The 24,047-nt window shown below is 36.7% G+C and overlaps 1 protein-coding gene across 12 annotated transcripts in view; it reads left to right on the plus strand.

Moving 5' to 3' along the window:
• PAN3 (poly(A) specific ribonuclease subunit PAN3) overlaps positions 1-24,047 on the plus strand; it is a 120,484-nt gene that overhangs the window by 49,825 nt on the left and 46,612 nt on the right. For all 12 annotated transcript variants that reach the window (XM_060080330.1, XM_060080329.1, XM_060080331.1 and 9 more), the window contains one exon: positions 2,363-2,513. In XM_060080330.1, the coding sequence (XP_059936313.1) occupies positions 2,363-2,513 (151 nt within the window). The remainder of the gene's footprint in view (positions 1-2,362; positions 2,514-24,047) is intronic.

Raw genomic sequence — 24,047 nt, forward strand, 5'->3', positions numbered from 1 at the left:
TCTCATTATTTAAGTATTTTTAATAGTTCTCTAATCTGGTTAGAGGAATTTTTATTAACTGTTAATAATATTAGCGCTACTCACTTATTCCTAGAATTTGTTTTTTGTGTTATACCTACTATGTGATTCTTTTTTCTGCCATTTAAATTCTTTAACCTTTTCTCTCATCTCAAATAAACTCATCTGAAATAAAACAAACTCTCTAACCACCCAGTCAAGGGAAATGCCTTGCCATCTTAAATCAGGAAAAAAATGGAGGGAGGGGTTTAGGCCCTTCTTTTCACTTCTTAATTAAAATTCATTGCTGGTAGGTTTTTTGGATCTGTGGTTGTTGAGTCCCTAAAAGTTGCAGTTCAGTGTATACATTTTCATAGTTAATTTTAATAACTTCCATCATAATAAATTTGAAGGACCTTTATAATGTGTTATAATGGCATTTTATGTATAAATTATTTGGGGGAGGTAGAATAGATTTCCCCCTCCTTTTTCTCCTTTATAGGATCCCTTAAAAATAGTCTTTCAGACTAATTTAAAATAGATTTGATTTAGAGAAACTCAGCTTTGAAATCAAAAGTCTCTTATTCAAGGTAAATGTAAGGTATAAATGAAATGGAAACTGGGTGATACTTGTTTCTCGGGATTAGATTAGATTAATTTCTTTGTCTAAATTTGCTGTCTCTTAGTAATGTTGTAATCCTGAAGTCTCCATCTTTCCTAGGCGTTTTGAACTCTTTTACCAAGTTATCTGATTGATTTTATCTTGACTTTCATCTTCTAAAACAGATTCAGCATTAACTAGTACACACTGATTTAGCTCTGAAGTGATCCTCTTGGTAACCTTTTGTTCTTTTATAACTAGGGATTACTACGTCAATAAAATGCGTTAGCTTATTTTCTACTCCAGAAATTAAGGAATTGGCCGTACTTTTAAAGAAGATGCCAGTGTTTTAAATTTGGAAGGTTTTAAAATAGACACATAAGTGACAGAAGAGGCCTTTTTTTTTTTCTCTTTGGAAAATATGTTTTGGTTCAGGCCTGATTCTTTTTTTCCTTCAGAATTTTATGTCTTAGATATGGCAGTAAAAGAGGTTCTCTGTACATCTAGTATATTGTAGTTAAGCACAGGTTAACATTTTTTCTATATTTTATTACTTTGCATTTAATTTTAGCTGGAACGTAACTAGTAAAATATCATTTGTTTTAGAGTTTAAAATGAGGTTAGCCTCTTGACTTGCTATTTTCCAAATTTAGTATTTTGAGCTCTAACCTAGGAGTTTAAAATGTCATTCATATCAAGTAGGGAAGTTGTTCTTGGATTGTACAGTAATTAGTCCATCTTTTTATTTTATGCCTTCTATGGAAATATTTTTCCATTTTAATGATCAGTTCTAAAATACTTCAAGTGATTAACTTTTTTGCATCATGATTCAGTGTATTTTAAACTTAGCTTATATGTATACAGAAAATGTGGGCTGAAGTATGAACATACTAAATTATTTCTTTGGTCGACCCTTTTGGAAGTTGAATTCAAATATCAATGTGTTGAATCTTCATTATACTTAAGCATGTAGGTCACAATTTCAGAAAAATATTTAGGATATTCATTTTTTCCACATGGACAAAATATAGACCATTTGTGAAATTGAATTGCAGTCTTGTAACGTGCTAGTCATTCTTAAAGGCAAAGGTACCATGCCACTTGACTAGATAAAAGGTGGCATTGTACAACTGGGAGGAAATTTTTTTCATGTAATCTCATAGTAAAATGTTTTTTAATATAACAAGTTACATGAATACTTAGCAGACATTGGAGCCTCTATTATGTTTTTCTTATATCTTGAGTCCTCTCGTGTGTTTGCCTTGTTTTTAAGTGCTTTTCTTGTCTTTACTGTTATTTAAATACTTGGTATCATATTATTGGGGAAATGTCTTAAGTGCTTATAAAGAAGGAAGTGATTAATTTTGGAATAAAGGCAGTTTTGACCTTTATCCTGGTAGAAGTGGTTTAAAGACATTAAATTTGAAACTTGTTGGCTCAGTTTTGAGGCAGTTTCAACCTCCCAGTTCTCTAAAATGTGTTAGGATAGTTTGGTAATGATGTATATTTGACAATAAAGGCAAATATTCATGTTCTGAAGTTAAATTCTGCAAATGAAATGATTAAAACCCTCAAATTTGATGAAAATTTTTCTTCAAGAAATTTAATTATCCCACCCCAAAATATGAAAACTAAAGAACACTGTAATTCCTTTCAATAAAATATTTTACTCAGTAAATAGAGCAGTGTGGAATAATGCCTAGTAGATTCAGTGTCTTTTTGGGCTTAAAATGTGTTAACTTACTATATTTGATTTTTAAATAGACACCAAATCCTACTGCAAGCGAGTTTATTCCCAAAGGAGGATCAACCTCCAGGCTCAGTAACGCGTCCCAGGCACATGCGTCTGCCTTCTCTCAAGTGTTCTCTCACCCATCCATGGGGACTCCTGCTGCTGCTGCTGGATTAGCCCCAGGTAAGTTGAGTAACTGTTTCCAGTGAGTTCCAGATAGCAAGTCTCTAAGCACATTTGCTGGTAGTTTACCAGACCTGAAATTGTATTCTTCAGTGAGTCATATTTGAACACATTATGAGTTTTATGTTCTAGGTTTTGGTACCATAGTCCAAATGTGTAGTTGAAAATTTTAAAGCAAAATTTAAATATGAACAAAAATTAAATATAAGGATGTTTAAAAGCACACAAAAATAAATTTAAAGGAGAAAATGGTTATTGAGAAAATAAGTCTATCTGGGCCATAGTATTTCCTTATTTTTTAAAGTTCATGATAATGCTCTTTCACTCAAAAACTTCTGTAAGAGTGTCAAGGTCCTCCTTTTGAAATAAATTTCTAAAAAATAATTTATATCATTTTAAATAAAAGTTTAGATGTATTGCCTTCCAGGTGGTTGATTATAAATGTAGCAGTAATTCACATTGGGTAAAGTATTATAAACAATGGTAGGAAAGAAATATGAAATATTAGGGGTCATTGAGGTAGGGAAGACAGTACATCTCAACACCTTCTTCCAAGTTTACCCAAAATGGCAGAAGAAGAATTTGAAGAAATGCACTTATACCTCAGGGATCCTGAGGCGTAGTTCACAGTAACCGTTTGAGAACCCTATCTTCTTAGAAGGTCCCCTCTTTTATCTAAAAATTCATGCAGATTTTGTATTCTGCTTTCTAACATAAACACATAGCAAAATATGAAAGTTTTCTTAGATCATTAACGTCACCCATTCCTACTGCTGTGTACCTTAATTAGACAAGTAATGTATGCAGAATTATATTGAATTCATAGTAAGTGCTGAGCAGGTTGTCTTGTGTCTGTGAAATGGTTGAGCTACCCACCCAGATTATGTTTCTGGAACCTATACTGGAAAATCATCACTTGGTCCTGAATGTTTAAAAAAACAGAAACAAAGGGAAATTTATATACATTAAATGAAGCCAAAAGATCTGTCTAGATCAGCCTAGTACTGCCTCCAGGGCTTAATCTAATCAGTAATGGTGATAAATCATTGGTTTTGATACTGATAATGGAATCAAGGACCTTTTTGGGAAGAAGAGTGAGAGAAGATAATGATACCTTTATGGAACAGAGCATCCCGTTTAGTGTATAAAGTGTCACGTGTATTCAGAGGCTTAATAACCTTGTGTTGCCAAGGATTTTATCAATGCCTACTTCCCCTCACCTCTCCCTCCTCCCCTTGTCTCCCTCCCTCTTTCCCTCTCTCCATCTCATTTTCCCTCCCTCCCTTCCCACTCATCTCCCACTCATCCTCCCCCACCCCAATGAGCAGTTGATCATTTTATTAACTAAACATAAGCAAGAATTAACATACCTTTCTGGTGAAACTTTTAAGATAATTTTGTGTGGAGGGCCTTGAGATATACCTTGCAACTCCTTCCCCCTTACTTGTCCCTTTACCTTTTTTTCTACTTTGGCTCTTTTCAGGTTCAGTTAAATTTGTAAACATTTTCCATTCTTCCCTAGAGAGCAGTGTCAGAACTGCATATCCCTGGTAGCCTTAAAGTTTTCCTTGTAAGTAATATGCTGCCATGATTTTCTCCCATTGAGAAATGTGTTCACAATGTGTTCACATTGTTTACATGAGCATAATCTACATGTCAGCTGTACATCTGAACTTCCTTAGGGATCGTCCAGACTCCAGAGCAGTGTTTATAAAGCACCCACAGTAACGAAACCCATACGCCAGTCAGAACCCTTTGGCTTTCTTAATTAAGCACCAATTGATTTTGGCCTAACAGCACATTTTCCCTTGTCTCATAAGTAAATATTTTGTTCACATCTTTGATCAGACTAGTTCAGGCTAAAAGATGGGCTTTTTAAATACTGGAGGAGTTTAAAATGTCAAAGGGAATTTTAGATATTGAAAACATTTAATTACAAAATCCGTTAATGCTGTGGTATTTGTTTAAGGTTTCCAGTTGTTATTAACTTGTGTGTAGGTAGGTGTTTCACTGGTCCCAATTGGATTTCACAACCTAAATTTAGGATGAAATGAATTAATTTAAAACTATTTACTCTTCTTCTACATAACCCTAACATTAAAGTGGTCATTCTGCTTCCTATTAATGAAAGTAATTACTGTCTGGAACCATTGGAAATAGGTCAGTATAGTATATTATATTAAATGTATTCCTGAATTCTTTATACCAACTATTTAAAAATTGTTCTTTATTCAAATGGCAATCAACGAGGCTAAAATATTTTCCAAAAATACTGGAGTAATTAATGGTTTTGCATTTATTATTTCTCCATATTTTCTCCTTTTAGTTAATGGCTTAACATTCTGTGGAGATGAGCAAAGGAAAACAAAATTAAGTCTATGTACTTCCAGAAAAACATTTCATCCCTTCAGTGTCTTACATTACTTCTTACCCATAAATATTTTTTTCAAGGCCTAGGAGAGGTTCTTGGTATTTTCACTTTAAGACTGTAGAATAAGAAAGGTCATAGAAGTTTATGTACCTGCCTTAGTGGTGATTTAACTGATCTTTAATCCTCCTTGTCTACTATAGGTGTAACCTAGTGATAATTTTCAGTTATAAAGTTTTATTTTCTCTTTTTTTCAACTTCTATTCCAGAAATTAGTACCCTTGAAAATATGTCAAATTATTGTTTTCCTAAAAAATATGAAACCTTAAATATTTTGGCACTCAGATGTAAACTGGAGTAATGTCATTTTCATTATATGTGAAAAAATACATATTTAAATATATCCTTCGACCAAAAATGTAAAAATATTTGAGCAAAGTTGAGTAGATGTTAAGATTTTCTATTTCCTCAGATCGTAAGGAAGAAAAACGTAATGCGTGGAACAAAGTGGATCCTGAGTGAATCAGGTTCCTCTAAAACTTGATCACTTTAAAAACATGATTTGTATTTAAAAAAAGTTGTAATGCAAGAAGTAAAACTTTATACAAAAATTATTTGAATTTAAATAGCTAATTGGGTTTAAAAGGTATTTGAAAGTGTTAAATATATGCAGCACATGTTAAGTTTCCATTGACTTGTATATACATTTTATTTTAATTTAAGAAATGAAGGAGCTATAGGTTTAGTTGTTTTCCGCACATTTAACTGGAGAACTATAGCTGTATTTCTAAGTGTCTTCTACGAAGGTAGTTATATAAGAGTTAGTATTTGGGGTATGGCACTTAACTTGGGCTTAATTGTCTTTGAGAACCCCTACAATTATATACATATTTTAAATTTGTAAATACACATTTTTCTCTGGTCACAGCTTTTATTATCCTCTTGGAGGACCACAGCCTTCCAAAAGTTGAGAATCACTGGTTTAACACACCCTTAGCAAAATTTTATTTCCTGAGTGTGATATAGTAACAATACCTTTAAAGTAATGTATAAAGATATATTTTTCTAATAGGTCTAGCTTTAGGCAAACATTTTTGGAATAGCCTTTAGAAATGAAAATATGACTATACTAAGTATGTGAAAAGACAGCTTATACTTTAATTTTTTTGTGCCATGAAAAATAATTTTATCATGAGAACTAATTGCTAAATGGTTTTCTATCAGAATTTTTCCTGAGAGTATTTTGATGTGGTAGTAGACTTGGTAAGCTAAGTCTTGGTGTACTTCAAGTTTAATTACCTCAGTCTTGGCCATAGTCTGTTTGAAGGTGATTCTAAGAGAGGTAGCAACAGGAGTGTACATTTCTGGGTAGTGTTCTAATATGTCATCTGGTGGTTTAATCCACAGTTGTGACTCAGGAATTGAGCATCTCTTGTTCTGCTTGATTGTGTGTGTACACTTGGGAGAGGTAGAGGGGAGTTCTTGCATTTGAAGATGCCATCATTGATTTATAAATGAGAAAGAGAGCCATACGTGACTTTTTAGTACTTTCAAATATTCATTCCTTCAAGATGAGAATGGTGCAGATTTTTGGACCATTAGTATATTTTATTGTAAATTATTATGGTAATCTCAGATGATTGATTTGATGAGAAGCATCTAATTATTATACTAAACCTATCATTATTAAATAATTGTATTCCTTCATTAAAATTTAATCATAATATTTTAGAAAAATTTTAAAGTATATTTTTAGATCCAGTTTTTTGAAACACTTAATCGTTTCTTATATATTCCTGCGAGTGCCAAATTGATAGATAAAATTGGCTTATATTCTTTATTTTTTGGCTTGGGCAAGGTATGGGGGAAAAGAGGAAGGGAAAAGAAAAGGGAAAATTAATATTTATCCATCATTCTTGGGCTTCCCTGGTGGCGCAGTGGTTGAGAGTCCGCCTGCCGATGTAGGTGACACAGGTTCGTGCCCAGGTCCGGGAAGATCCCACATGCCGCGGAGCGGCTGGGCCTGTGAGCCATGGCCACTGAGCCTGCGCGTCCGGAGCCTGTGCTCCGCAACGGGAGAGGCCACAGCAGTGAGAGGCCCGCGTACTGCCAAAAAAAAAAAAAAAAAAAAAAAAAAACCATACTAATATTTATCCATCATTCTTGTTGAAAAATATTTAACTTTTAATATATATAATGTACTATTTAAAAATATTCTTATACCTCTAATGTTGAAAGGTGATCTTTTTTTTAAAGTTCTGTGCTAAAGAATAAAGTTCTCTGATTCTGTGATGTTTTATATCATAATGAAGAAATGGAGGCTTCATTCATTTCAGTTGCATGCTAGTTGGCCGATGCGGTAATCTGACACTGGTCATTGGTCTCGGTGGAACCTTTGGGGTTTCCATGGTTCAGCCTTGTGCCAGTTTAGAGGTGGCATTCCTGAGAGATTATCATCTAGCTTCTGCTTTTTCACTTATAGTAATAAAGAATTAAGTAGCTAACCAAGGCAGCCCAGTGTACATTTTAATAGTTTGAATAAAAAAGAAAATTAGATCTTTTGTTGAACTAAACTCTGTCTTGTGTATCTTTTATCCATTAGTCCCAGGTCTTTTCCTTGAATAGAATAAATTAAAATCTTTCCTACATGATAGCCCTTTCAGTTGTTTTTTTAGACTAGTTGTATGTATGTGTGTGTCCATATAACTGATCTGTTTTTTTTTTTTTTTTTTTTTTTTTTTTTCTTTTTGCGGTATGCGGGCCTCTCACTGTTGTGGCCTCTCCCGTTGCGGAGCACAGGCTCCGGATGCGCAGGCCCAGCGGCCATGGCTCACGGGCCCAGCCGCTCCGCGGCATATGGGATCCTCCCAGACCGGGGCACGAACCCGTATCCCCTGCATCGGCAGGCGGACTCTTAACCACTGCGCCACCAGGGAGGCCCTAACTGATCTGTTTTTGACGCAAACAAGAGAGAGGGCAAACTGGGAAAATACTGTTAAAATTAATAAATTGTATAAGTCAAAAATCAGGAACCTCTTGTAGGTCATAATGCTGTAACACTAGTGTGGGTAAAATTAAATCCTCAGATATGTCTACATACCTGTATTACTACTCTGATATCCAGCTAAGGAGTGTATGTACCATTGGGAAAATAGGTTGCTAATGGATTGAAGCTATGGTTTTGCAGATGGTAAATATCTAAGTTCATATTTCAAATTTCTCTTTGTATTTTAGGCTCTACATTAAAATCACTCAAGGCATAAAAACTATAAGCTATCATTTTAGATTATTTTATGTTTTACTAAGTAGTATCATTATTGAAAATAAAAATTATACAAAATACTTAGGTAATTCTAAAACATCTCCCTGTTTTATATGATGTAACTCTAAACAGATTTTCCTTGTAATTATTTTTCTTTAAATGAATTTTGTGGGACCGTCAGGTAATCCTACCATGAGTTTATTTTGATATTTCCATCTGAACTGGTTTCTCTGAATTATTTTTACCCTTAATAGCAGTAGAGGTAGTTTACCATTAAAGTATTCTTCTAACTGTTTTAAATGTCAGTCTAGATTTCCTAAGCACATTACAAATTCCTTAAGAAGGGACGGAGTTGCTTCTTATCTAGCACAAATTTAGGCATAAAGAGGGTGCCTAATAAATGCTCAGTTAACTAAGCTTCATTTTTATCTCAGAGAAAAAAATTTAATCGGTGGGTATCTCTTAATTACAGTGAATTTTAATGATCCCGTAAACATCTTTGAAGAACTCCTAAATACTGCAAGTGTTCAAGAGGGTATAGGTGTATTGTCACATGAGGAACAGAAATATGCCTGTTGAAAGTTTAACTTTATCAGAACTAGAGTTGCTGTGTGTTTTGAGATGCTAAAACATTTTTAAAACCAGTCAAAATATTTGTATTATTTTTAAATTGCATGTTTCCATTTTTTGTAACTACTTTGTTTTTCAGGTATATTCAGCAGAATCACTCAAACATGTCCAGGTTTTCTAACTGGGGCTTGCTTTCTACATTAAAAAATAAAAGAAAACTTTATAGTTAAGGTCAGGGGTCCCTGAGGTTTTTGTGAAGAAGGCCCTGTAATACTGAGCTCATCCTAGATGGGGGCTGCTCGGTGTATGCATGTTTATGGGTACAGATGGTGACGTCCCAGGGAAGGTTACTGACAGTAGAACTGTAGACCCGTAACTGGGTTGGGAGTGCCTGCTGGCTATATTTCCTTCCTGGTTGGGAATTTTAGGACACTGAGGCGAGACGTTAATGGCGCGAGGGGGATGTGGCTGCCGCAGCTGGCTTGGAGACCTGCCAGGTAAGGCTTAAAGTAGCTGCCAGTGGATATTGTTCTGCTGGTTGGGGAATCCCTGGTTAACGTGTCCTGTTAGGTTTCAGCATTTCTATTGTGGACTTCCTGTTTCAATCTCATGTATTGGCTAACTTGTGCCTTAACTGAGAGGTAAGGGCTGGATGGGAGTGGGTAGGGGTTCCCTTCAACTATAAGTTCAGTGATCTACAACTGTAGTAGCACCTCCTGCTGTTTGGGGGCTGCTTTCATTGGATCGTGACTTGATTGCCTTTGGAACATGGTACCAGTTCTTCTACTAAAGTAGCTATGTAGCTTTCAGCATGCTGTTTGATTCCTGTGCTTTAGCATCTTCATTTCTATAAGAAGATAATATTAGATAATTTTTAAAGTCTTTCTAATCTAAAATAGTATTGTTTTGTGACATGTTGATCAATAGGAGATAGATAGGTACACTAAAAGGAGACAGAAATGAAAACAGTGATGAGAAGTAGCAAAAAGGAGAGAAGAGTTTGATTTTTGTGTTGATACTAGACTTAAAAAGGACTTTAAAAGGTATATGGACTTCCTTGACATAGTATGTGTAAATAGAAAATCCTTTGTATCGCAGGTACAGGTGAGGGGGGGTTTGTTTCAGCAGTGTAAGGTTAGGGTCTGGGGTGAATCAGAGTGTTGTAGAGGTCCTGAATGAACTGATAGGCAGGGAGAGACAGCATGTATTCGTGAATGCCCAAGAACATTCCTGGTTCTCAGCTGGATGTGGAGAGTTAGAAGTCAGTCTTTTTATTTCCTTTGAGTCAAATAGGTTGAAACCTCCAGGGATCATTTCTTCTTTCACCTTTTGGCTCAGTGGTGCATTGTAGGTACTTAGTAGAGAGAGAGTGTTTGTGTGGACAAAATTACTATGCTGTGTGTAACATGTCTAGATAGGAATGGTCCTCTAATTCTGTAGGAATGAACTGAATGGTGGCAGCCTCTTTTATTGAATTTTCCCTGATTCTTCTCAGCTTGACTAGTCATATTCATATGTGAAAGTCATCTTTTTTTCTTACTCTTTTTGCCTTTTGGATGTGCATTTACCCTACAGTAGGGCATGGGGCAGGGTCTTAGTAAAAGGAGAGGAATCAGAGAGATGTATCCCTTTAAAACCCCCAGTGCACACAGGCATGTAAAATCCAACCATATATACTAGCAGAAAGTCAGATGTGGACTACATGTTGATGGTGATAATATTTAGTTTTTTATTTTTTAGTCATGAATCTCTTACACATTGATATTCTGAAATGAGATGTTTTCTTATGATTTCATGAACATCTTCCCATATTTGTGATGTGGTTATCCAGATTTTAGAATGGTATTCCTATAAATAATAACTAGTAAATAACAGTCCCTTTGGGGGGGTGTACCTTTTAGAAAACAGTACAGATCAATAGGATATTAATATAATTGTTGTCACCAAAATGCTCCCTAAGCCATAGTTACTATGGACCATAATCTTATTGCCCACTGTTGTGATGTGGTAGGCTAAACTGCTGAAACATGGAGATCCAAAATGTAGTGGCTTCACATGACAAAAATTTATTTCTTTTTTTTGTAACAGTCCAGGACAGATTTTTCAGGTTTTCTGGGATCCTGTTCTCCATGTAGTTAAGGACCCAGGTCAGCGGGCTTCTAGGCATCTCTCCAGTCAGCTGGAAGGGTGAAAGCATGGAGGAGCCTGAGTGGGAAGTTGTTATGGACAAACCTGGAAATTGTCTGCAAAGTTTCTCCAACCATGACTGTCCACCAAAATCCACACTTTCATCTTTTTAAGCATCTGGCCTAAATGCTCCAGCCTTCTTTGGATGCAGAATTTTAAGTTGACCCTGGTTATCTCATATAAATACATATTGGGACATTATCTTATTTGCATCTTTTGTATCTACTTTAAAGAAATCACCAAAACGGCTATAGTAGCCGATTTATCTAGCATCATGGAAAATGAAGCTTTCCATCATACTTGAATTTTTGGATATAAGAAGCTTTATGGCTTTCATTGTCAAAACTTTATATTCTCAGCAATTTTTCAAAGAAAGATTTCCAAAATTTGTAGTTTCTGTTGCTTCACACAGCATTAACTTTTCTTTTATGACTCATGCTCAGTTTGATGTGCTTCAAGTGATTATAGTGAACCGGAATACAGTTGCTACCTTTTAGGTAACAGAGTTTGAAGAGCAGTTTGCTTCAGTGTTACGTAATTACTTGGATTCTTCACCCTTTCCATTGTCCTCCTACCTCAATTAGATTATAACTCCTTGGAGGTAATTTCTCTTGCTCCCTGAGTCTATTAAAGTGCCTGAATGTAGTACCTTGAATGGACATACTCAGACAAGTTTATTTGAACCATGTTAGTGCGTTCTTACTGGCTTTTTATTGATGACTCTGTTGTGCTGTTAGTATTCCTAACTCTAGGACAGTGGTTCTTGAGTCTGTCAGAATCACCTGGAGTACCTGTTAAAACCCAGCACCCCCTGGGTCCCATCCCCAGAGCTGCTGATTTTGTAGGTCTGTCGGGGTGAGCCAGGGAATTTCCTTTTCTAATGTGTTTCCAGGTGATGCTGCTGACTTTTCTGGGGACTCCATTTTGAGAACTGCTGCTCTACTTAATGCTCTGTGCTGCCTTCTCTCCTCTTTCTTCTTACAACCCTTTTCTTCTCCTAATCTGCTGCTTTCTTTAAATAAGAAAAAGACTTTGAGTCAAGGACTTGAATTGTTGCCTGTGAAGAAGGTGCATGGGGCTTTAAATTATTCTTTGGCTGAGGCTGATTTCGCTTTTCTGGTTCGAGTCTGTGTACTGAGTAACTGAAGTTATCAGATAAGTAACCATTGAATTAATTGTTACAGGGGTTCCTGAAGCTCAGCCAAGATCACAAATACCGTTTAAGTGAAAGGAGGCCACAGGGATTTCTTCTACCTTAGTAATGCTCATGGGACACACATAATGTAAATCAATTATTGATACATCTCATAAATTTTTCAGAATGTCTGAAAGATGCATAGCATATGTACCGTGGCTGTTTAAAATTTTAAACCTCATGGATCTAGAACTAGTAATCAGATATCTTTTATTTGCATGTTACGTTTTAATATGTATTTTTTAAGATTTTTATGTAAAGGTCAACTAAATTGTTATTAATGTTAAAGAAGTAAGAAGTGTTTATTGATTCAATAACAACATTTTTTGAAGCCAGACTAATTTTTCTTCTTAATTTGTTATTAGCTTTTATTTGTTGGAAAGAAATTTAAAGTTAAAATTACATTGTTAACTAATATTAATCTTATTTTTTGTGACTATAACTTTTTATAATCAGACATGGTTGTCTTGGAGTATGTTTATTGTTCATAAACAATACAACATAATTTATCAATGAATGAAGCATACCATTTAGTCATAAACATTCACTGTCACTTGAGAAGAAAAATGGTTCTTTTGATCCAGAAGAGTTTGTTTGGTAGCTAACACCTGTCCTCCTCCCATTTTGTTTTGACTCTTTGTTTAAATAATGTACGTGTTATGATTTAAGAGATTGACACCATTGCAGAGGCTAGAGAAGATCCTATTAATTCTGATAATTTTGTCAAGTTTGGGGGCAAGCAGGTCACTGTTCTGTTTCTTCAAATATAGTGACCCAAGTAAGTGACCTAACATACAGGCCAGAGGGTGTAGTTCTTAAAGTTGTAATTCAGTTGTTTTTAAGACAGGTAAAAATCTGGACAAGTTATTCACATTTTTAGAGGTTTAGGTACTGTAGTTTACACATAATATTCTAACATTTGTTGAATTAATTAATGAAAACTCATATGGAAATGAGGCTCTTGATAGAGGTAAGGCTGAAGTTAGGCCCAATGGAGGATTACTGTGTGTAGACATGCAAAGCGAAATAGTTGTGCAGGCTGTGGTCTCCATCAAATATTGTGTACGAGTATGTAGCTGATAACAACTTGGGTTAAACTCTTAGAATTTACCTAAATTTGGTCAATGAGATTAAATAAATTTTGTGAGGAAGCGTTAGGACACTTAATAGTTTTATTAATGCTTACAGTGTTTCTGATATCCAGGTAGTCCAAATACCTTTTATCACAGGTAGATATTCAACTAAAATGAAGTATGCTTATAGAAGTCAGTTGCTGAAATTCTCTAGATATTGAGGGGGAAATCAGAGGTGGAATCTGAGTTGCATTTATATTGGTTTGGTCCACATGGCTTTTATTAAAGGTTATTTATATTTTAAAAAATAAGTAAAGAAAGCATTTTGGAGTGTGTTTGAAACTTATTTTTATTGTGTAATGTAATGAAGAGAGAATATTAGTACTTCTAATCAAATACAATTTTTAATAATTGAAATGTTACTGTAAATCAGTAAACATATTTTACTTTTTCTTTATATTTTCCTAAAAGTAAAAGTAATCACAGTATGGCTTTCTAGTTGTCATTAGAATGAACTCCAAGTCCCTTACTACGGTGTATAATCTGTCTTACGTACTCCCTCATCTCACCTTCTCACTCTTCCCATTGTGTGTTCAGTTCCAACCATACTGGTCTTCCTCAAATATGTCAGGCTCCTTTCTGGCTCATGTTCTTGCATGTACTGTTTCTCCTGTTCTTTCCATAGATGGTTCCTTCTGTTCTCTTAGGTGTCACTTACAAAGTGACTTAAAGGTCCCAGAGAAGGGCCTTTGACTAATGTAAAGGAAACTTCCCATCATTATTTTTCATGGTGTTCTCCTGTTTACTTCCTTTTTAGAATTTACTACAATTTGAACTTGCATTTTTCTTTGTATTAGAATGAGTGGTCCTCTTCATGCCTATTGGAATATAAGCTCCCTTGTGGAAGGAACTATGTCTACCTGCTTATTAAATATTTTTAGAATTAAAATAATTGAAAATGACTATTAAATGACTACCAGCTTTCTTTTCTTCATGGAGGACCTCCTCTGATATAAAATACGTATCCTATTTGAGAATATGTATTTGAAAATGGCAGCAATTTTCCCATCTCTGTGCCTTCCTCTACTTGGAAGGCTCTTCAGTTTCTTGAGATCTTGCCTGTTTTTCATTGATTAGGTCAAATGCCTCTTTTTTTTTTTTTCTTCTCCCCCTTTCAAAGCCATTTCTACTTCTGAAGTCATTATTACTGTCTTCCATCTCTATGCTTCTATAATATTTTCAGTATCTCTTAATGTTCTTAAATTTTTGTCTGTATTATTTATTTCCTTCACTTAAATTCTTCTGGAAGCATTTTTATCATTTTATCCACTATTGTGATCACACATGGAGACCTAGAGTAAACACTAAAATTGAAAAATTTTAAGCACTATCGTGGGCTTTATGAGTGAAGTATGAACTTCATGGGATCAGAACTAGATCTTATTTCTTGAATTCCTGGAACCTTGCTCAGTGCCTGATCTCCTGCAGTGGTTCCGGTAAGCTTTCATATGTAGTTGCAGATTAGCCTGTGGTGCTTTGCATATACAGCTTCCCCGTCCCCATGTAAGACTTATGAAGTCAGAAACCCCACATTTGGAGCACTGCCATTGTCTGTACGTTTAAAGATTTCACAGGAGATTCTGACATCTACCCTTTGAGAGAAAAAAAAAGTTCAGAATTCCAGAAAATTTGTAGGAAGATGAGATTTTTATCTGATTCGAATGAGGTTATCCAGGATGAAGTTTCATGGAAAACCCATAAGATGGGTTTTAAAGGATAGATAGGATTTCTTTAAACATTTTTAACACAGACAGTTGAGAATCTGTGAAGTTTATTTTTTTTTCTGTTTGTTTTAACCAGTTTATTACCATAATAGGGAATTGTTTTCGCTCAGTTAGTGAACTTTCATAAAGTAATTCAGTCTGAATTAGGTAAAGACAGATGTGAAGAAAACGTCAGGTGCAGTACCGAGCCATAGGCTTGGAGCAGGGTCCTGCTGGAACAGGCATTACCCTTAAATACTGATTGTAGGGGAGTCCACAGAGTTCGCCTGGAGGGAATAGGATAAGGCGAGGGTTTTTTTTTTTTGCGGTACTCAGGCCTCTCACTGTTGTGGCCTCTCCCGTTGCGGAGCACAGGCTCCGGATGCGCAGGCTCAGCGGCCATGGCTCACGGGCCCAGCCGCTCCGTGGCATGTGGGATCTTCCTGGACCAGGGCACGAACCCGTGTCCCCTGCGTCGGCAGGCGGACTCTCAACCACTGTGCCACCAGGGAAGCCCAAGGCGAGGTTTTTTGCCAACTGGCATTTTTGTTTTTTTAGACAAATTATACATTGGTACCAGTGTGCAGTGATTCCACATGACAGTTTAAACTACTATCATTCATTAGGTCACATAGATGGTTCTGTTTCCCTACCTTAGGCTCTTGGTCACTGCTTTTGTTATGTGGAGTTTCTTATTAATTTATCTTTTCAAAGAAATAGTTTTGAAGTTTGCCATTTGCGTGATGTGGAGAGCCACCATTCTGAAATACCAGAAGAGTGGGATTTTCAAATTAAAATTGCTAGGCAAGTGAAAAAGGTTAGATTGGGCAGGAACTTGGAAAAATGAATGAAAAATGGCACTGAGATAAAATGTCATGTATTTTGAAGTACCTGGTGTCTCTTTCTTAAAATGTTACCAATTTTCTTTGCCATTAGCACCCCTGAGTTTGACACACTGTTTCTTTTTTTTTATTTTAACATCTTTATTGGAGTATAATTGCTCTACAATGGTGTGTTAGTTTCTGCTTTATAACAAAGTGAATCAGCTATACATATACATACATCCCCATATCTCCTCCCTCTTGCGTCTCCCTCCCACCCTCCCTATCCCACCCCTCTAGGTGGCCACAAAGCATGGAGCTGATCTCCCTGTGCTATGCGTCTGCTTCCCTCTAGCTAGCTATTTTACATTCAGTAGTGTATATAAGTCCATGGCACATTGTTTCTTGAGGGTTGTCAGGATTGGGGGAGAGGAGACAGGACTGGACAGCTGGCTGGGAGCACTTCGATACCAGGCACCTGCAGCTCAGCAGGCATCAGAAACATAAGACTTAATTACCATTTCTGCCCCTAGAGGACCTGTGAGCCAGGCATACCAAAGCTTAATTAGGGTTTAGAGAACAGTGGTTTTCAAACATTTTTTTTAAAGCAGCAGAACTCTTGTGAAGTCTGTATGTAGTCTCCAAATCTAAAATTATATAAAGCAGATAAAACTGGCATTTACAGGGTCAGGTTTATTAAACTTACTCATGAAGTTATTCAGTGAGAATAGCAAGTCTATGTGGTATTATGTCGAACCCAGTAATTTGAAATTGGTGGGTGAAGGACAGTAATTAGTCTTACATTCCTGTCTCCTCTTCTGTATTTTCTGTCATATAGTAACATAAAAATCATGATTCACATGAATAAGTTGTGCACCCTTTTGTTCAATTTTCTCTGAGTGCGTGTGCATTTAAATAAAGATGATTGCAGTCACTGCCTTCCTAATGAAAGATCCATGTATATACAGAGGGGTGACGGGAGAGAGGCTTTATTCTGAGCCTCCATGAGAATACCCTAACCCAACACAAGCTAAGTATGTTGGTGATGATCTCTAGTATGTTAAAAAAAAGAATGCATGCTAATTTGGATCTGCATTTGTAATTTTATTGTTGAATTACTAAAAGTGAAAAAAACAGATGAAATTCAAATCAAGAGTCTACAGAGCCCTGAAGCATTTCTGGAAGCTTAGGGTTCTGCTTAGTGCAGATTGAAAAGCACCGGCACAGAGCCCTGCTTCTTGATGGGAAACAATCCACTGGTGCTCAGGTTAAGGAAGCTGGGAGGGCTGCTGTTTGTCTCACCTGAACCACAGACTACAGGGAGTGATTTGAGTGGCCATTTGGTGAATCCTCCCCAGATAGTTTATGACAGGTACCATTCATTACCTACAGTGGGACTTAACTCTCCTTTCTCTGAGAGAGGCTGGGAAAATGAGGAAGGAGTAAGGCTTTAAAACCAAACCCAGGGCCTCCCTGGTGGCGCAGTGGTTGAGAGTCCGCCTGCCGATGCAGGGGATGCGGGTTCGTGCCCCGGTCTGGGAGGATCCCATATGCCGCGGAGCGGCTGGGCCCGTGAGCCATGGCCGTGGGCCTGCGCATCCGGAGCCTGTGCTCCGCAACGGGAGAGGCCACAACAGTGAGAGGCCCGCATTCCGCAAAAAAAAAAAAAAAAAAAAGAGGATAAAACCAAACCCAAAAGCCCCACAACCTGTCAGATGCTTATATTCAAAAGAGTAGTTTTCCAGACAGTGTGTAGTCACTGCTAGTTTTTCCTCCATACATTTGAGCTCTGAGGCACTGAGGTTCTTGGTGGAGAATCAAGAATTTTCCGTATTATAGCTTGGAAGTGACAAGGGAAAAATTTTGATTGGAATTTTCCCCCACACGAATAAATACAGAATAAATGTTTTAGAAAGGAAAGTAGTGCTGACCCCCCCCACGCCTCCCTCTGGAGGTGGTCTTGAGGAGTGTTTGTTCTGTGAAAAGCTGTTAGCCTCATGCGCCGGAAAGGGCAAAATAATGTTTCTGAAAGTAGCTTGAGTTCTTTGGTTGCCTTTCTTATGGAGGTTTTTCCCTCTTTTTTTCATAACAACATATTTTTGTAGACAGAACCCCTAACTCATGAAATGCAAAGCCCCCCGCCCCGTTTTGTTGTGGTACATTTTGAGGCTCTAAGGCTGTACATGTTGATTTTTTGGTTTTTAGAAATAATAGGGAAGGCAGTTCACTATTGCATGTCTTGAAACAGAACATGTTACTCTTTTTATCTTTTAATTCAGAATATTCTCTCTGACTAGTGAATATGAGGACCTTGCGTTTAGGGAACTAAGTAACATTTCACTCGTTTTTTATGTATGGCCATAAGCAAAGCTAGTGCCCTAGACATGCAGACTACTTCTGGGTGGAAATATTTAATTCCCCCCACTCCACACACACACACACACACACACGCACGCACGCACGCACATGAAAGGCAGCTTTTCACAGATTAAACAAAACAAAATAACAGCTTTGGCCCTTGAAATACTTTCCGTTTATAGTCCTTGCACATTTCTTCTTGGGTGAGAAACCCTATGGTGTGTGTGATAGCTTCTCTTGTAAGCTTTTTAGTTTTAACATTTCTTACTGTAACTGAGTGAAAGCTTTAACCAGGAACTGCCTATGGCATATAGATGCTTTCAGTTTATTGGCTACTCCTGTAGCTGAAAGGAAGTTGAACTATTTTTTTTGGACCCATTAAGTTGTCCTTTCCACTTGGGTGTTGAAAGAGCTTATGAGCAGTAGCTGTTCTGATTTTTGTTGGTTGTTTTCTCTAGGGAACAAGCTACCCTCTGAGTCAGCACTGGACTTGAAGATAAATCCTACAATTCATGAAACTGACTGATTCGACTAAAGGATGGATAGTTTGGGCAGCGTTGGACAGCTCTGAGGGGTCTGTTTGTTTAACTGAAGGGATTGTTGAGTTCAGCAACTTTTAATTCCCCTAATCATAAGGGGTTGCTGTTGTGAAAACAGGGTTTGTGAAGGAATCTGTTCTGGCAATTGACATCAATCAATATTCTTACTGACTTTGTTTTCATTTTATCACCACACTTAATGAAACAATTCTTTGAAGTGTAGAAATTTTACTATTTGTTGCCAGCAAGAATTAGTATGCTCCTGAGAGGTCAGCATAGGATTTTAGCAGTCTACTTATGAATCCAAGTTATCCTTTTTCCACATGGGGTTTATAAACATTTCTCTCCAGTAAACCTTTTGGCATTTGGGTTGTTTCATCTTTGCAAAGGTAGTTTGCGTTTGTGGCTTGCAACTTTTAGGATTGAATTGAACTTAACTTGATTAGTGTATATTTTACTAGATTAGTGAATAATTTTTATAGTGGCTTATGACTAATATTGTGATTTTGATCATTAACAATTTTTACCTTAAAAGGTTACATTATTTTTTTAGTTTCAGTTTTCAAGGAAATGAGGATAATTTTAATGTTTAATTAAATGGATTTTTTAATATGAAACATGAGGGATTTAAGCTCATGTTAAAGAAAGAAAGGAAGCTTTTCTTATCCTAATATTCTAGGCCATTATAAATTAGGCAGGAATACTGTGGATTGTCCTTTTGGAGGCTTTTAAAAACAGGGTGTGACATGATACAGGAAATACTTTGGCCAAAGGTATATACATCTGTGTGGTAACAAATAATTTTGTGGTTTAAGAGTTAAAGGGTTATAAATATATTAATTTTATTTTAATCATTTGAAAGTATGATTTAAAATATATAGGAATAATGGGAATTTTACCTAGTCAATATTTGAGTTGATTATTGTTTAGGCTAGAAGTGGAAGTGATCATTCATCATGTCAGAATTTGGAAAATTGGGCTTAGACAAATGAGATTTTATACATTTCAGCTTTAGGTTCATTAGTTGCATGAATATTATTACCTTAAGCCTGGTACTTTTGATTAATAACAGTTTTAGCCAGTTTTGATGATTATCTACAAAGCTGAATTTGATTGAATGATGGAATTATTATGGGGAAAGAAGTAAAGACTGTAAAGACTAATATTATCTTAGCTTTTACTTCCTAATCCTGTTGCTTTTTGGATAGTGGTTTGTTTTATTTTGTACAGTCTATTTGAGGATTAGATCCACATTTAAAATATGAGCATGGCTATATGATGGTTGTCTCAGTTAAATCTTTACTTATGTCCACTTTTTAAAGTTTTCTTAACTGTGTTTGTGACTTAAAAGTGATGGTAAAATGTCCCCCAAATAAAATTTAGTAAAATATTTACATTTTTCTACTTAATGGCAACATCTTGACGGATTATTGCCATTTAGTCCCTGGATTCTTAGATGCCATTTATTATAAAATGCATCCCATTAGTGTAATAATAGCCTTTGCGGCGGTGGGGGGGGGGTTAATATCATTAGACATATAAAGTTAAAAAAAAACCTTTAATAAAGAAAATAACCCAGACTTTCATGTTGCTAGGAATCTTCAGAAACACTAAGTCTTTAAATTCTAATTCTAATTGTCTTTAAATTCAAGGATTTTCTGAAGCACCCTTGTCTGTAGCGGTTATACATAGCTTCCTATGACTTGTTTCTTTTCACAGTACCTAAACTTTTAGGATTGACAGTATAGTTTTGAGGCTTATTGTAAAAATCCAGAAACTTGAACAGAGAAATGTTGTGAACTGGTTGTACCATCCTCCCCTCCTTTAATATTTTATATGTTCTGAAATTTGACAATTCTTATGCCTTTAATCACATTTTCTCCTTATAACTTTTTCTTCTAGGTGCATTATTTTTATTGGCCTTTAGGGATTTAAATTTGGGTTAAATTCAACAGCATAGAGTGCTCCACTGGGTTGTAATAGCATTCAAGGGACTTAGATTCTAGCTTCATTACTACCTTCACTGAGTTTATGTGCCTGAGCTGTGTCGGGCCCCAGTTGTCTAATTTGTAGAAAGGGGAGAAGCTTAGTCTACTTCTGGCTTAAAAATTGGAAATTGTAAAACATTCTGTTCAAACTATTGGCAGTTTATAAAGTAGCTTCTTATTTATCTTTAAATTTAAGTAGGTAATGATATGAATTTAAGTGTGGCTCAATGGGGTGATTTTCATTAAGCAAAATATTGACTAAGGATTTCTAAATTTAGGGTTTTAAACTTGGTGTATTTTATTACAAGGCAGTGAAGATGATATTTGTGCAAACAAACATATGCTGAAGGTTATTCAGAACGTAAACTTAAAAGAAATGTTTTAAAGGTAAAGTTATTAAGTTTTCAAACAGCTTTTCTTTATTTCTTAACTGAATTAAATAATTGTGTCATGGGAAAAATTTAGTGTACATCGTAGAACATCACTTATAATGAGCTATTTTCTCCTAAAACCATTCTTACCACCTTAATAGACTTCAGATTGATAGTGTTTTCTCTATCCTTCAAATTGCATTCAGTTTTTAAAAACTTATTTTATCTATTAAAATGTTGAATTATAGTGTTACCATTTAAAAAGCAGCACATATGTGTATGCTCTGTGTATATATACATTTATTTTATAAATTTATTTATTTTGGTTGCATTGGGTCTTCATTGCTGTGTGTGGGCTTTCTCTAGTTGCAGTGAGCAGGGGCTCCTCTTTTTTGCAGTTCACGGGCTTCTCATGGTGATGGCTTATCTTGTTGCAGAACACGGGCTCTAGGCACGCGGGCTTCAGTAGTTGTGGCACGTGAGCTCAGTAGTCGTGGCACACGGGCTTAGTTGCTCTGCGGCATGTGGGATCTTCCCAGACCAGGGCTCGGACCGTGTCCCCTGCATTGGCAGGCAGATTCTTAACCACTGTGCCACCAGGGAAGTCCCTATATACATTTATTTTAACTATAAATGTCTTTCAGGATTTAGGACTATTTCTTTAGGGTACTTTCCAGAGCTAGAATTTCTGAGACAAAGGCTGTGCATAGTTTTTAAGCTATTGAAATTGAAAGCAGCTGTTTTTGTGATGTATACACCAAGCCATAGCCAGATGATCCTCTTTAGGATTACTCCAGAAGTCCAACAGTTATTTATGAAGAATAAAGTTTGTTTCATATACTTCCAATTTTAATTTTAATTTAATTTAATTTATTTATTTGTTTATTTGTTTATTTATTTAGTTGCACCAAGTCTTAGTTGTGGCTCCAGGGCTCCTTTAGTTGTGGCTTGCCAGCTCCTTAGTTGCAGCACGCAGGCTCCTTAGCTGTGGCATGTGAACTCTTAGTTGTGGCATGCATGTGGGATCTGGTTCCCTGACCAGGGTTTGAACCTAGGTCCCCTGCATTGGGAACACGGAGTCTTATCCACTGAGCCACTAGGGAAGTCCCAACCCCCTTTTTTTTTTTTTTTGGCCATGTTGTGGGATCTTAGTTCCCCAACCAGAGATCGAACCTGGGCCCTTGGCAGTGAAAGCACAGAGTCCTAACCACTGGATCACTGGGGAATTCCCCTCTAATTTTTACGTAAGTAAACATTTTGAATGGCTTCTATAATTTTAGTATACTAGAAATTAAAATATTCCAACTAATGATATTAGAAAATCTTTTCTATTAACATTAGTAGTTGAAATCCTAGTTAAGCTATAACATATATATTTACTTTTACGGTGTATGTTTAGATAGTTTAGATACTAACAAAAGGAGCTGATGAAACACATAGGTTCAGCTCCTTTTTACATGAACTATATTGAATTTTTCTTTGCTATATTTCCTAGCCACGGAGGGTACATCTCTAATTATATAATTTTTCTCAATGTGTATGGACAAAACTTAGTGGAATCAACATAAATCCATTGCCCTAACTTAAAGCTTACTTTTCCCCCTCCTCCCTCTTCCCTGAGGTATGTTTAGATGTAAGAAACAAAACATTTGCCCTTATATTTGTGTGTAACAGTATTCACTACACTATAGAGCAGAATTATGAAAAAGTGGTGGCTGTATTGTAGTAGACAACTTAAGGTATGTGTGCGGAAGTGAGTTAACATAGTGTCCTTAACAGAGCCTGCTTGCAAGGTTGGCCCTGGGCTGATGTATGGGACCTCGGAGTTGGGGAGTGTTCCGATTTTTCCCTAACTGATTAGGGTGGTTTACTATTCCTAGACTCTTTGTGCAAACAGTGTGGTTTGTGCTGCTCACATGCTTTCCGTCCGGGAGTGTGGGACTCTGGTGTGTGCTAGGCAGTGACCAGTCACCTATAAAAACCCTGGGTGCTTCTCTGAGCAGATATATTGCCTTTGTGCTCCTGGACGAAGAGTGGGCCGTGTGACCCCTCGTGAGGAAGGGAGCATAAGGAAGCCCACATGTGAATCCCTCTAGTCTCCACCTGCGTCTTTGCCCCTTGGGATCTGGATGTGTACGTTTACTACACTGCTGTGGTAGATCTTAGTCGCGAGTGCAACTCTGTGCTGAGTTCCAGTGACTTTCTGAACATGGAAGTGGTCTTGGGGGACCCCACCACCACCAGTCAAGGATCTTTGTTACTAAATTTACTGAGAAACTGTAGGGATTGTATTTTTTTTTTCTTTTCTTTTCCCTGCGGTACGCGGGCCTCTCACTGCCGTGGCCTCCCCCACTGCGGAGCACAGGCTCCAGACGCGCAGGCTCAGCGGCCATGGCTCACGGGCCCAGCCCCTCCACGGCATGTGGGATCTTCCCGGACCGGGGCATGAACCCGTATCCCCTGCATCGGCAGGCGGACTCTCAACCACTGCGCCACCAGGGAAGCCCCAGGGATTGTATTTTAAAGCAGTTTTATTTATGCAGTAGTCATCAACATCACACAGAGAATTTAATGCATTTCTGATGTTGTTCTGTAATTTTTAACATTTTATTTCAGAAAGTTCTACGCAGTAGAAGTCTGTCCTGCATATAGGATAGCTGTCGAGAGTATCCTGGGGATTTGTCTGACAGGTTGCATCAAATTGCAGAGAACTCCATGACATGACATACAGACTTAATTGACAATGATTACAATTAAACACTTTCTTTAAACTCACTTTCTCCTCCTGCTAAGATAGCTAGTGGGTAGAAATGGACTAGGAAATAAAGCTTGTCTCTGACTCGCTGAAAGAGCGAGTGGCAGAGGGAAGGGGAGAAAAGCGCTCTGACCTCAGTTTTGGAGCTGACCTTTTATACCCACCCTTTAAGTTATCATAAGCAATATCAAGGAAAAAGATTTATTAATTCATTATATGTTTAAGATCCTGTTAGAATTTAGGAGTATAAACTTAGTGTCTGTTTTTTGGGCTATAAACTGTGC

This window comes from Mesoplodon densirostris, chromosome 17 (assembly GCF_025265405.1).
Source record: "Mesoplodon densirostris isolate mMesDen1 chromosome 17, mMesDen1 primary haplotype, whole genome shotgun sequence".
Lineage (NCBI taxonomy): Eukaryota > Metazoa > Chordata > Mammalia > Artiodactyla > Ziphiidae > Mesoplodon > Mesoplodon densirostris.